Source organism: Malania oleifera, chromosome 5 (genome assembly GCF_029873635.1).
Source record: "Malania oleifera isolate guangnan ecotype guangnan chromosome 5, ASM2987363v1, whole genome shotgun sequence".
Taxonomy (NCBI): Eukaryota; Viridiplantae; Streptophyta; class Magnoliopsida; order Santalales; family Ximeniaceae; genus Malania; species Malania oleifera.
Genome location: NC_080421.1, coordinates 5,502,298 through 5,517,607, shown reverse-complemented (window position 1 = coordinate 5,517,607; position 15,310 = coordinate 5,502,298). Strand labels below are relative to the sequence as shown.

At 39.2% G+C, this 15,310-nt stretch overlaps 1 protein-coding gene across 2 annotated transcripts; it reads left to right on the top strand.

Annotated features, from left to right (window-relative positions):
- Positions 1-6,153: 6,153 nt before the first annotated feature.
- LOC131156729 (probable amidase At4g34880) lies at positions 6,154-15,310 on the top strand. Of its 2 annotated transcripts, XM_058110621.1 has the most exons (6): positions 6,154-6,251; positions 7,347-8,231; positions 8,547-8,761; positions 9,030-9,278; positions 14,287-14,485; positions 14,767-15,310. In XM_058110621.1, the coding sequence occupies exons 2-6, from the start codon at positions 7,701-7,703 to the stop codon at positions 15,127-15,129; spliced, it is 1,557 nt and encodes a 518-aa protein (XP_057966604.1). In that variant the 5' UTR covers positions 6,154-6,251; positions 7,347-7,700; the 3' UTR covers positions 15,130-15,310. The 2 variants fall into 2 exon arrangements, with proteins under 2 accessions (XP_057966604.1, XP_057966605.1); XM_058110622.1 differs by lacking the exon at positions 9,030-9,278 and having other exon boundaries at positions 6,160-6,251.

Below are 15,310 nucleotides of genomic sequence, written 5' to 3'. Positions count from 1 at the left end.
CAATCAAATGTCACCTATAATTTTTTAGACTTCTCCAATCCAACACTTATTATCAACACTTATTAAATTCAACACTTCTACATCAGAAATTCCAAGTCACTTGTTTATTTTTCTTGATTGTAGTAGATAATACAATTTGTACATGTAGAATTTGTGATACTTATTTGGTGTCACCACTATGAATTTCATGTAAGCATTATTTATTTGTTAAATAATGTCTTAATGAAGTTTCTAAAATGTGAGCTTGTAACAGTAGGAGGCAGCAGATGGATCGATTCTTTTACTTTAATATATTTTGTTTTGGTTGATCTTTATTCAAGTACAATGACTAACCTTCAATAGAAATGAGCCATGTAGCAGTCATTATATACTTATTACAAGAAAAGGCTCCAGTCTCACTATCTCAGCCTAAGTGCTAAGAATTTAGAGAGACGTGTGGTCGTACCATACTTGCAGCCTCAATTTCTTCTTTCCTAACTATCATTTCCCTTCTAATTCTTCTTCTTTCTTCTGAAGATATAATTAATTAATGACTAAAGTATACTAGTAGAGATCATTAGCAATGGGTTTGATTAGAGCATTTTCTAAGTGCTTGATCCGTCTTGCTCAGGTAATTACATTCAGCTTTGATCTTGTTTAATTTGTCGATTTTAGCACTTACATATATATATATATGTTTCTCTTCTCCTAATTGTTTAGAAAAGTTGAAAGCTCCAACCTACATTCAGACTATAAATTTTGGAAGTCCTAAAACTGCATCTCTTATTTGATGTGGTCTTCTAGATTTGTATGTCATGTATGTATGAGATTTTTTATTTTTTTTTTCTCTTTGGCTTGTACGGTTTATTAATTATCTTGTAGATATTAGAGAAGTTGAACCATTGTATAAAGATAATCTTTTGGCCTTACTAGTATGTTGAAACCCAAAAAAAAAATTCCTTTTGTTGCTTGAATCATTCGTCTAAATAGAAACAAAAATATGGTTTTTAATACTTGATAACATCAATATTCATATACTTTGGATCCAAAGTATTAATGTTATCAAGTATTAAAATGATGATTTGCTTATCAATTATTTTCTTCATTTATCTTAGATTAATTGAAACAACCTGCTAATAACATAAAATATTTTCCCCTAATTTTAAATTCAATTATTAACCTAAACAGCAAAAGGTCAATCATATAAAATAAAATCACACATAATACAATACTAGAGTGTCAAATCATCCCACAATATACAAACATTATTGTTCTCTCGAAAACTACCCTTACAGATACCAAGGGTTTAAAAAACATGCCACTCAAAAATAATACTCACTATCAAAATGGCAGTACAACAGCCCCTCTACCTGCGAGTCTGCTCCGCTCGCTTAGCTGGTTCACCTGAAAAACAATTCATGTAAAAATCCTAAAAAGAGATATAAAAGATTAGTGGATTGATTTCCAAAAAAAAAATAAAAAATTGTTATTATTATTAATTAATTAATTAATCGAATTTAAAAGAAAAAGAAAAAAAATAATTAAAATTTATTTTTATTTTATTAATAAAATATATTATTATTAATATTAATTAAATATATTATTATTATTATTATTATTATAAATCACCTAAGCTTCTTGAAGCTTCAGGTGTTTCAAATTGGAGCCGCCCCCCCCCCCCCCCTTTTCCTATCTTCTTCTTCTTCTTCATTCTTTTCTTTTCTTTTCTTATTCTCCTGCAACCTGGAATCTCTCTCTCTCCTCACGTTCTCTCTCCCTCTCTCCTCGATTTCGTGACGGATTTTTGCCCGATCAAAAATCCAAAAATACCACTGGACTCCATTCGCCGCTGCCGTCATTTCTACTAAAGCGGATCGGTGGTAGGAGCGGCGAAAGCGTATTCTCTGGAGTAAGCCATTTTTCCTTTTTTCTTTAATTTCTTACAAAATATAAGCCCAATTGACGAACGGACACCACTATGAGAATCTAGGGATTATTCTCTACAAGTCTAGTGGGATGGAATTCTCGTGGGGGTGTCAAGCCAAAACCCTAAATTTGGGGTGCGGCGATTATGAAGAGGCTTATTTTTAATTAATTAGCATTAATTTAGAAATGCTAAAATATTAAACATCTAGGACTGAAGTAGGATTTCTGGAATTTAGGACCTGGGTGAGCGCCGCGGGGGTAATTTTGGGACCCGCAGGCAAAATTTGGAAAATTAATTAGGAATGTTAAATAATAGTTTAAATATTAATTTGAGGTATATGGAGCCTAGGAAAAACTAGATGAGTATTATTTTGGAGAAATAGATTAATTAATTTAGGGAAAAATGTAAATTGCAGGAGTTAAATTTCGGGCGCCAAGGGCGTGAAATTTTGGATCCTAACGAATTTCTCAGTAGGCAGGTAAGGGAATAAACTAAAGTAATAATTTTCCATGCAAATTATTATTGATTATGAGTAAATTTATTTTCAGAAAAGCATATGTTATAGTGTGTATTACTTATGAAATGTACGATTGGGAAAATACTGCTATGATGATTAAAATGTATATGTATGTATGAGATGTAAGGAAATCAAGATTTTAGAATATGAAGTATGACTTTTAACAGCATATGTGTGACATGAATATTATTTTATGTGAAATGTATTATGATGTAAAAGATTTTACGAACAAAACATGTTTTCAGGTATTATAAAAAGATGAATTATGTTGTGATGGTTTTGACAATTATATGATAAATGATGTATTTTTAGAATATATATACCTGAAACAATTTTGGCGCGAGGCCATATATTTATGTTATCGGCACGAGGCCGTATTTATGTTATTGGCGCAAGGCCATGTATTTATGTTTTCGGCACGAGGCCGTAATTACTATATTTTCGGCACGAGGCCGTAATGATGTTATATATATGATCATGTATTATATGTTATCACCACCAAGATGTTAGTTTAGTTCAGTTCAGGGGCTCGGTACCGTAGCTATATGTGTAGATAAGATATTTACGTCAGATTAGTGCCAACCATCCCACAAGGGGATGGGAGATGGATAGTCGATGTGGCTTTCAGTAGAGTGTGGACGTCCACCTGGCAGTCCGGACCAGGGTGTGGCGGGCTCATCGTACTTACAGACATATTTGATTCGGCAGTGGTCGGTCAGCCATTGTCGGGTCCTGCCTTCGAGCTGCACAACCCGTCATGGGGGGTAATACATGACACCAGCTAGCTATTCATCCTGGGTTTGTTTTCAGTACTACAGTTATAACAGATGATTTTATGTATGTTATGATTTATTAACAGATGTGAAAATATATGTTTACCCAGTACGATATGATGATGTTTATAGAATTATGAAATGTACTGTATACGTATAAATGCATTAAATATTCATGTTGCCACACAGCTGTATTTTTTTATTTTCCCTTACTGAGAAGTGTCTCACCCCCAAACTTAATTAATTTTTCAAGAGCCCCTGAGAGACCGACGGGCTAGAGCCGCCATTGAGTGATTGGAGCTTCCCTACTAGAAGGGTAAGCATTGAACTAGGATTGGGAGTTTTTGTTATTTAATTCTAGTGTTATTTTGACTTTTGGGGGTTGTATATCATAACAGTATTATAATGTTATAGAAAGCTCTGGTATTATGTTTTATGATTGGATGTTTGAGATTTTATGTTTACTGCTGCTAGGTTTCCCGCTGTGTTTGACAGGTGTTCCCGCTACCCACGGGTTCGGGTTAACCATTTGATTTATTATGTGGTATTTTATGTTAAGAAATTGAGGGACGTTACAATTCAACACTGGGATGAGTCAACGCTTAGTAAAACGAAACATGCTATTACTAGTAGAATTTAACAAATAAGCCGTTAAATCATACATATAAGTATAAACTAGTTTTTTTCGGTTTAGTTTTTTCAAAAATGTTGTTGTAATCAAATTCCCTTTACTTTAAACTCAAAACGAAACTTCATACAAAAATGATCCAAACCGACAACCCGGGATCCTCAAAACCTAAAAACCATAGAATATAATCTTACTATAATTTCAACTTCTATTCAAATATTCAATCGAAATTAAAATCAAATCCTTACCCCAATTTTTGGGAAAACTTGAAAATCCTCAAAATAATGATCTGATCCGCTAAAGTTGTAGAACTTCCTCCTTTGATCCCCACAGGAACTTCCATTTTTAGAAATGGGCGTCGAACGATGAAGAATCTTAGAGAGAGAGAGAGAGAGACAGAGAGAGAGTTTGGAGAGAAACTTAGCTTATAAGCAACTAAAATGGATATTTATAGGGCCTTTGACCAAGTCCAACTCATTGACGAGGAGGCGTCTTCGTCGACGAATCCGCCACATAGCTCGTCGATGAAACCATCCCTTCGTCACCGAGCCCAAGTTCTGGATATTTCTCTGACCTGCTCAGTATTTGCTCGTCGACGAGGTTCTGAATTTCATTGACGAAGCTCTGAAGGACTTCGTCGACGAACGTGACTCCTTCGTCGACGAACTCAGCTTATTTTGGGTTTGGGTCTCTACAAATGCTGTGGCTAATCTTCATCTAGCATTAAAATATTCGGTGTTATCAAGCATTGCAGAGAAGAAGTCAGCAAAAGAAATTTGAGATATACTGACAAAACTCTATAAGGTAAAGTCACTTCACAATAAGATCTTCTTAAAGAGACGACTCTACACTCTTCGAATGAGTGAGTCCACCTCAGTTACGGACTACATCAACAATCTTAATATGTTGTTCTCCCAATTGACAACGTTAGGTCATAGGATTGAGTCAACCGAACGAGCGGAATTTCTACTCCAAAGTTTGCCAGATTCGGATGATCAACTCATCCCAAGCATCTCCAACTCCACCTTTAGAGAGAGAAATCAAGTACTCTCCTGCAAAGTATCTCTATTGTAGCATGTGTTTCTAGTTTCTCCTAATTTGAGAGAAGTTGTATCATTATTTTTCATAGTGGATTCCTTCTACTCTTGCCTGTGATTTTTCCCTCGATTTGTTTAGGGGTTTTCCACGTAAATTTTGGTGTCAATTCCTATTTTCTCATTCCTTATTTTAGTTGTGTGATACAGTTCCTACCCATTCAATTTCCTAATAGTGGAATCAAAGCCTTGGAAATTGAAGATGAAGGCAGTCCTGTTACGGTATTGATCGCGGTGAAAAAGTGGAAGCCGATTTAGTGGAGGAGCAGATCTTCTCTACTACAATGGCAGCAAAGTATGAAATTGAGAAGTTCAATGGGCGTAATTTCTCCCTTTGGAAATTGAAGATGAAGGCGGTTCTGAGAAAGGACAATTGCTTAGCGGCAATTGGAGATAGACCGACAAGGATAACTAACGAAAAATGGAACGAGATGGATGACAATGTTGTGGCTAATCTTTATCTAGCATTAGCAGATTCGGTGTTATCAAGCATTGTAGAGAAGAAGTCAGCAAAAGAAATTTGGGATGCGCTGACAAAACTCTATGAGGTAAAGTCACTTCACAATAATATCTTCTTAAAGAGGCGACTCTACATTCTTCGAATGAGTGAGTCCACATCAGTTACGGACTACATCAACAATCTTAATATGTTGTTCTCCCAACTGACAACGTTAGGCCATAGGATTGAGTCAACCGAACGAGTGGAGCTTCTATTCCAAAGTTTGCCAGATTCGTATGATCAACTCATCCCAAGCATCTCCAACTCCACTTTTAGAGAGAGAAATCAAGTACTCTCCTACAAAATATCTCTGTTGTAACCTGTGTTTCTAGTTTCTCTTAATTTGAGAGAAATTGTATCATTATTTTTCATAGTAGATTCCTTCTACTCTTACTCGTGGTTTTTCCCTTGATTTGTTTGGAGTTTTTCCACGTAAATCTTAGTATCAATTCCTATTTTCTCATTTCTTATTTTAGATGTGTGATACTATTCTTACCAATTCAATTTTCTAACAGATTTTTGTATTTTTGGCCCTAGAAGTAAGAACTTAGTTGAAAATGTCTAATATTGGGGCCCATTTAGAATTAAACATTGTTTTGGAAATACTTGCAAAGCCCGTTTCCAAATTTCGAAAATGAAACATGCATTTGCATGCAAGGTGACAACACACACGATACCTCCACCCACGTGGCCAGCCTCCCCCTCCCTCCCGTCCTTCTCACATTTCTTCTTCCCTTTCTTCCATCTTATTTAGTTATTTTCTTCAACTAACAATCCGGGAGAGTAAAGAAATCAGGTGGTGGGAATGGGAAGCTTCCGCAGACAAACAGTTGGGTACGTGTTGATTATTTTCGTGCATTTTATTTATTTTTATTCACTCGTTATTTTAATTCTTACAAAAATCTGTTAGGCATTATTCCCATTTCTATGTTTACATCAAGTTAAATTTTAATGATAATAAAAGAAAATTTACAATATTTTAATTTGGGAATTAATTTTAGTAACCTGGGAAGGGTTAAATTAATTTTTGGTATTTATTTTTTACTTATTACTTTTTATAAAAATTTAAATGTCAATTTTGTCTATTTAATGCTAGAGTAAAAGGGATCCTATTTGTGTAGGTAAAAAATATATATATTAATAGAGTTATCTTATAATTATATAGCGTTTGTGCAAATATTTTTTAAATTTTTATTTTTAAATTTTTCTAAAGGATAAAAAAAATTCGGCTAATTTTTAGCTCTATGTAGTTTTATTTTTCATTTTAATTTTCAAGTAATTACAAAAAAAAATGGCTTATTGTTTTCCAATTTTCTAAATTTAGATAGAAAATATGGAAGAAATTATTATTGTTTTTTAGATTTTCTAATTTTTGCACTACATGTGACAGGATGGAATGAATCTTGAATTTAGATTTACGTGGTTTTAAAGATAATATATTTTAAAATTTGTATTGAATTTTTCAATTTCATGCAAATTCAAATTGAAGTCCCAAAATTGATACTCCCAAACACTACCTTATATAATTTTTTAAAAATTAAAAATAAGTTGCCATATTTATAATTATTTCAAAGTTTGAAAATAAAAAAATAGTAATCGTTTTTGCACGTCATACAAAATATTTATTCTTTATCGTTTAAATATGAATTTTGGAAAATTAGAAAATAAGCTGCAATTTTTGTAGTTCTTTAAAAAATAAAAAATAAAAAATAAAAAATTATTTTTCACAACTATACGAACCGATAATCTTTAAAAAAATATCTAGTTTTCCTATGATTATAAAATGTGAGCATCAACTCACTATATTTTATATATAAACAAACTCACTATATTTTATATAAAATGTGTGCATCAACTCACAATCGGACTTCAAATTCGAATTTATCTCGTAGTCCATCCTAACCTTCTCAATTCCAATGTCTGTTACAGGTTTGATTTGAATTTCTTGGGATAAGTGAGGTCAATTGGGTCAGGCTGTGACATCTTTTTACATCTAAGAGCCCCACTCTAGCTGTGTGGCTGGAGCCTGTCCTCGCTTCTATGGAAAAGAGGAAAAGAATGCTCGAGTATTTTTAGGTAGAGTTGAACATTCTTAAGAACAAAAGCATATATCTGTTTGAACTGTGGTTGAGATTGGGTGATTTTGAGACTAACTTCAACAATCATGGATGCCTCCCACCTCATTCATATTCTCCTGGGCATTGAACATTCTTAAGAACAAAAGCATATATCTGTTTGAACTGTGGTTGAGATTGGGTGATTTTGAGACTAACTTCAACAATCATGGATGCCTCCCACCTCATTCATATTCTCCTGGGCATTGCTCTGTTTGGATTGTGCACCATAGCACCGAGCCGCAGTTTCCCAATCAGAGAAGCAACTGTTGATGATCTCCAAGTTGCTTTTAAGCAAAACAAGCTCACCTCAAAGCAGCTTGTTGAGTTCTACCTCAGGGAAATTCGCAGGCTCAACCCGGTGCTGCGAGGGGTGATAGAGGTGAACCCCAATGCGCTTGACCTGGCAGATAAGGCTGATAGAGAGCGAAAGCTGGCCAAATCACCAACTGGGTCACTGTCCAAGTTGCATGGGATCCCAATTCTTGTCAAGGATAACATTGCAACCAAGGATAAGCTTAACACGACGGCTGGATCATATGCACTGCTTGGATCGACAGTGCCTCGGGATGCTGGTGTGGTGCAGAAGTTAAGGAAAGCCGGAGCAATTATACTGGGAAAGGCTAGCTTGAGTGAGTGGTCTTATTTCAGATCAACCCAAGCACCCAATGGTTGGAGCGCCAGAGGTGGCCAAGTTGTGGTAAGTTGCTGATCCCTTTCCTAATGCATGTTTGGTTATAGTCTCAAGTGTAAAATTTTATGGAAGTGCAAAAAAATGAAGTTTCATTTTCTAATCCTTTAGAAGGAATAGCTTTAAAAACAAATTCGAACAGGAAAAAGAAAGAATATTAAAATGCATGAGACTATATTTTGAGATTATAGACTCTTCCCTTAAGCGGCAACTTTTAGTTAGGAGTTGAAATTTTTGTTTACGACATGATGAAATTAGGGTTTTCATATCGATGATTAATTTGTGAGTTTTGGTACTGAGTAATAAAGTTTTGAATATGTGCAGAATCCATATGCGCCACGATCAGATCCATGTGGATCAAGCACCGGATCAGCAGTATCAGTAGCAGCAAACATGGCTGCAGTATCACTAGGTACAGAGACAGCAGGATCCATCCTGTGTCCTTCAAGTAACAACTCTGTTGTTGGGATCAAACCCACCGTAGGACTAACGAGCCGGGCAGGGGTCATCCCAATTTCACCAAGACAGGACACTGTTGGGTAGGCTACATTCCCTTAATTCGCATCATTTAAATTAGGAAACTTTTTATTTCCCAGCTAGACCCATTGTACATGTTCCATTTGGTTTTGAGATCCATCAATGTGCCTAGCTAGGACACACCCCCCCCCCCCCTCTCTCACCCAACACTAGTGTTGGGATATTTAACAATGCCATTTAAATTACCTACCACAATGTAGACTTTATTAACTCTTTCTGAGAGAGAGGGAGATGACAAGGATTTATCGCTTTGTGTGTTGGACTGTACAGGCCTATCTGCAGGACGGTATCAGATGCTGTACATGTTCTTGATGCAATAGTGGGTTTTGATCACAACGATGGGGTAGCGACAAGAATAGCAGCGAAGTATATCCCACCCGGTGGCTATGCTCAATTCCTCAAGGTTGACGGGCTCAGGGGAAAGAGGCTGGGGATAACAGCTTATCCTTTCTTCGGGTTTCCCAAGGACACAAGCCCCTCCCTCTCCCAAGCTTTTAAGCGCCATTTCCTCACGCTAAGGTATGCGTGCACTCTGTTTTTCCTCCTGTACACCAGTGTATTGCTCTTGCAGAGTTGGCCTAGCTCCCAATTGATTGAAAATTGTTGTTCCCCTCAAACCATTCGCATGCGCCGACTGGCTCTAGAATTATTTGTGACCTTAGGCTTGGTGGAGTGGTGCAAGGGGAGTGAGCTACCTGAGCTCATCTTGTTTCATACCTTGACTCAGCTTGACTATATTTGAGCTCTAGTCAAGCTCAAGCTACTCTAGTAGACTGACAATTTGAGTTCAGCTTTTACAATATGTTGAGAATTTCACTTGTTCTCTCATTGAAAATCGACTGGGATAAGTGACTTGTAGACATGGATGGACCCAATACCACTTAACTTTTTGTTCAAGTTGGTGCTTACAAGCAAATATCAAAGCCAGTTTTGAGTTTCAATCAACTTGAGCTGAATCAAGTCAAGCTTGAGTTTTAAGAACTCACAGTTGAGACAAGCTCAGTTCAAGTATAATAATTTATAAGAGTTCAAACTTAGAATTTCTAATTCAAGTCCGGTTCATGAGTACCCCATTGCTTCGACTCAAGTTGGATACACCCATAGTCATTGGGACTAGCGCACTAGAACATATTTACCTAGCTAGGTGTCACGGTCCGCCTTTTTCACACCGTTGTGAAGGGCCGTGCGGCGCTAGCTAAAGCACTCTTGCTTAACTAGCCAGCCTTTTGTTTACCAACATTCATCCACGAAGCACTTTCATTAACATTCAATCAGATAGCAGCGGAAATTATAATCAATTCATGAAAGCCGTGGCAACCAAGCAGTAAATATTGAAGCAAACGTAATTCATTAACAAATCCTCCGTTGACATGTTGTACTTAGCGAGGGAGGCAAGTAGGCTAAGCACGTTGACAATTGCTAGTGAGTTTTACAATGATTGATGAACACTCACCCTCCCCTAAAGAGCTTTCTAGGCCATTCTCACTCTAGCACTAGGAAACATCAAAGTGACCGAGGAGTCATACTGCCTTATTTGGCTTACAATGAAAGAAATACTAGAAAATAACCCTACACTAGTATTTACATGATGGAAACCCATCCCAAACACACGAGATAAGCGGTCATAGGCAAGCATAATGCCCTGAACAAGCTTAGCCCGTGACATTCTCCCCCACTTATGCGGTCGACGGCCTCGTAGACTTTTGGCGATAGGTACACTTCAACTTTGTCCACGAATGGCTTCAAATCTTCCGTAGAAATCCAGCTGATTTCTTTGTCATCAAGGCGCTTCCACTTCACTAGGAACTTCTGCCGCTTCTTCCTTGAGGATATGAACTTTCTGCCTGCAAGGATCTCTTCAACATCATGTCTGTCAGGTTGCACTGTCTTCAACTCTACGCTGTTTGACTGACTTCTGCTCAGGTCGTTGGTGTTGGCATTGAATGGCTTGAGGCAATTGACATGAAATTGCGGTTTTCTCTGCTGATCTGCCCACTTCTTCATCTGCTTAGAAGCTTTATCCAGATAGGCTTGGGCAAAGTCTGCATTCTGTCTCCCTTCACTGGTGAAGATGTATGCCTTAGGACTCTTTCGTCTGTACGGCTCGCCCACTGTGTGAGGTAACAGCGGCAGCTGGTCTATAACAAGCTCAAAAGGGCTCTTTTTGGTTGTTGAGCGCCTTTGGGCGTTGCCACAGAATGGAGCCACATCAAGTAGTTGCACGCCATTCTTCCGGTTGTCATTGACACAATGGCGCAAGTACTCATCTAGTAGCTCTCTGAATCTCTTCATCTGTTCGTCTGTCTGTCGATGATAACTCGAAGAGATGTCAAGGTGTGACCTGAATATCCTGAAAAACTCTGTTAAGAAGTTGTCAGTGAACATTAAATCTTGGTCACAAATAATAACTTGGGGAAAACCCCAAAGTTTCACAATAGTCACAAGGAACAATTGTGTCGTCCCCTCTACCGAACAGTACTTTGGTGCGGCCATGAAAGTACCATACTTCTTCCGCTCCCCCTTGTCTTGTTGGCAAGTGAGACAAGTTTTGGTATAATTAACCACATCATCCCGCGTGTGCGGCCAATAATACCTTCCCAGTAGTCCTGTCATTGGAGTCATTCTCCGCGAATACCCCTTAACGAACTTCCTGCAGTAACCAGTAAGGCCAAGAAAGGAACGCAACTCCTTCACTGTCGTGGGGATCTTCCGTTCTTGAATCCTCCTTACCTTCTCCATACCCCTCCGGATACGACCTTGTTCAACGACTTGACCAAGGAATTTGTTGCTCCACCGAGCGAAAGAGAAATTCTCCTTCTTCATATTCAGACTGTTTCCCTTCAGCCTGTCGAACACCTTCCGTAGATGCTCTTCATGTTTCCTCTGAAACGACACCGATACTCCCAACGGTGTTTTGGAAGGGCGAACACATCCCGCTTCCACTTCATCAAGCTGTTTCCCCAACTCTACTATCTCTCTAGGCGCAATCCAACATGGCCTTTTAGCAGGTGGTTTCACTCCTGATAACAACTTGATCTCTTGCTCCACAGTCCGTCGTGAAGGCAAATTTTGAGGCAGCTTATCCGGCAACACCTCCTTATCCTCATCCAACACCGCTTGGATGGTCGTAGGCTCCAGCACTTGGCCTACTTCTTTGTCTACCACCACCGTGGCTAGACGTGTCTGCTCACCCTGACCCAATCCTTCATTGAGTTGTATGGCTGAAAGGGACTTCCCTTCGTCTCCTTTCGTTGCAACGACTTGCACCATGCACGAGTGATCTCCCATCAGACACAGGGAACCAGCCGAAGGCATCAGCACTGCCCTCGTCCCCATTAGGAACTCCATTCCTAGAATGACTGGATAGTCATCCAATGGCACCGCTGTGAAATTCGCGTGACCTTCCCACTGTCCAAGCTTTATCACCACTTGCTTGGCTACTCCCAGAGTAGGCTGGGCTACAGAGTTAACTGCTTTCACGCGTCCTGTATCCTTCTCTAAGGATAAGTTGAGTCTTCCTGCTTCCAACTGCGAAACAAAATTATGAGTAGCTCCCGTATCCACCATAGCGCGAGTACTCTTCCCATTTATCCTCAAGTCCACAAACATTAACCCTTTTGCTCGTGTAACTTTCGGTAGTTTGGCCTGCTTTTCCAATGCGTTCACCAACCGCACTGAACCCACCCTCGGGGCTTCATCCTCTTCCCCATCGTCTTCCACTGCCTGTTCTACAATGGAAGCCTGTAAGGCATTAAGTGATGCTTTGTGAGGGCACTCAAAAACTCTATGAGGACCTCGACACAAGAAACACTCAATTTTACTCTTCCCCTTTCCATTGGGTGTGTTGAACCCTCGAGACGACGAAGCTTCCTGTGAGGTTGATGAATTAGGGTCGGCTCCCCCACTCTTGGGTTTGCCATTCTTGAAAGACTTTCCACCGTTTCCCTCTCCGCCAAACCGTTTGGACGAAGTGGTCTCATCACCAGCGTAGTCTGTCAAGCGTTCTGCAGCCGCTTGTGCAGTTGACAAGTCTTGAACCCTTTGTCTATGAAGTTCAGTTCTTGCCCACGGTTTCATCCCCTCTAGAAAATAGAACAACTTGTCCTTCTCCGACATATCCCGAATATCCAACATCAAAGCAGAAAATTGTTTCACATAGTCACTGATTGACCCCGTATGCTTGAGATCTCTCAGTTTTCTCCTTGCATTATACTCAACGTTCTCAGGAAAGAATTGGGCCTTGAGCTCTCTCCTCAAGTCTGCCCAACTATCAATCACACAGTTTCCATTTTCAATTTCTCTGTACTTGGTACGCCACCACAGTTTGGCATCACCAACCAAGTACATTGTTGCAGTATCCACCTTTGCCTGTTCTGAGGCCATCCTCACAACACGAAAGTACTGCTCCACATCAAACAAGAAGTTCTCTAACTCCTTGGCATCTCGGGCACCCCCATACGTCCTGGGTTCTGGCACCTTGGTTTTGCTAACTCCCGGAGTGTTGGAGTTCCCCATAGCAAGAACCATCACATTTACCTTTGCATCGAGATCTGCCATCCGGGCTTGCAAAGTTTCCACAGTGTGGCGAAAGTCCTCTGACATGTCGCCTATCAAACCTGCTTGATGTTTTTGTGATCCCCTCACTTCATCAACAAGTTCTTTCATCTGGGCCACCTCCGCGGCCATAGTGTTGGTTGACTCTTCAACCTGTGCTTCCAGCACGCTGATCCTCTCAGCATTGTTTGGTGCCATGGTCACTTACCAAAGCTTTCCAAACCCAACAACGAAGGCAAACGAATTCACGTAGCAACTCAACCTTGGGCTCTCACCAAGTGTCACCGACTTGGGCTCTGATACCAAATGTCACGGTCCGCCTTTTTCACACCGTTGTGAAGGGCCGTGCGGCGCTAGCTAAAGCACTCTTGCTTAACTAGCCAGCCTTTTGTTTACCAACATTCATCCACGAAGCACTTTCATTAACATTCAATCAGATAGCAGCGGAAATTATAATCAATTCATGAAAGCCGTGGCAACCAAGCAGTAAATATTGAAGCAAACGTAATTCATTAACAAATCCTCCGTTGACATGTTGTACTTAGCGAGGGAGGCAAGTAGGCTAAGCACGTTGACAATTGCTAGTGAGTTTTACAATGATTGATGAACACTCACCCTCCCCTAAAGAGCTTTCTAGGCCATTCTCACTCTAGCACTAGGAAACATCAAAGTGACCGAGGAGTCATACTGCCTTATTTGGCTTACAATGAAAGAAATACTAGAAAATAACCCTACACTAGTATTTACATGATGGAAACCCATCCCAAACACACGAGATAAGCGGTCATAGGCAAGCATAATGCCCTGAACAAGCTTAGCCCGTGACACTAGGCAATGAAAATACATTTTTGAGTTCAATTTAACCAGGAAAGATCAAGTTTCAACTACTAGCTGTGGCCATGGACCTTGCTTCTTTGCGCTCAATATAATACTCCTAACGTGTTTTTGAATTTCAATTTCTGTGTGAAACAAGGCAAAAAGGAGCAATTTTAGTGGATCACCTGGAAATAGATAACTATAATTCCATCATTTATGCCTTGAGGGTTGACCAATTTATGGTGTTGGAGGCTGAATTCAAGCTGTCTATGAATGCTTATCTAAAGCAGCTAGTCACTTCTCCAGTGCATTCCTTAGCAGACCTGATAGCCTTCAACAAGAGATTTCCACGCTTGGTAAGTAACAGCATTTACAACCAATTAATGGAGATTTTGAACAAATGATATATATATATATATATATATGTTGATGATGTGTGAAAGAAATCTCACAATGAGTGAGAATGGAGGGAAACTCTGGCTTATAATGTCAGGGCTAACCTCGACCCATGCGAGGCACCTTTTAAGGTCAAAACTGCGAGGCCCACAGGCCAAAATTGGACAAGATTATTATTGATTTACATGGCTATACAGAATTATTAAACAGGTTGATATATATAGCATACATGACCCTGCAGGAAAAGCTCAAGGAATATGGGCAGAACTTGTTTTTGGGTGCTCAGAAAATGGATGGGCTGGGCAGCGAGTTCGTGATGAAGGCATTATTGAACTTAACAAGGGCAAACAAAGATGGATTCGAAAAGCTGATGAAGAAGAACAACCTGGATGCACTGGTGACTCCCCTTTATGATGCTGCATACGTTCTTGCGATCGGGGGATTCCCGGGAATCAGCGTTCCTGCTGGGTATGACACGGACGGGGTTCCATTTGGCATTTGCTTTGCTGGGTTGAAGGGATCAGAACCGAAGCTCATCGAGATTGCTTATGGCTTTGAACAGGCCACCAGAATAAGGAAGCCTCCTTCAATTACCTTCATCTGATCAGGAAAATATAACAAAAGCAGCCACATTTAGAGCTGGCAGTCTGTTTTTTTTTTTTTTTTAATCTTTAGAACAATGAACTTGTTGGAAAATAAATGCATGGATCTTATAAGTACCTGCTGCTGATCAAGACGAGTAAGAAGAGTCTATTGGTGAAATAGAATTGGTTCCTTCTTTTAAA

Coding starts and splice junctions, on each gene's coding strand:
- LOC131156729 (XM_058110621.1), top strand. CDS start 7,701: ATGGATGCCTCCCACCTCATTCATATTCTCCTGGGCATTGCTCTGTTT. Junction 8,762..9,029: donor CCAAGACAGGACACTGTTGG/GTAGGCTACATT, acceptor TGGACTGTACAG/GCCTATCTGCAGGACGGTAT. Junction 14,486..14,766: donor ACAAGAGATTTCCACGCTTG/GTAAGTAACAGC, acceptor ATGACCCTGCAG/GAAAAGCTCAAGGAATATGG.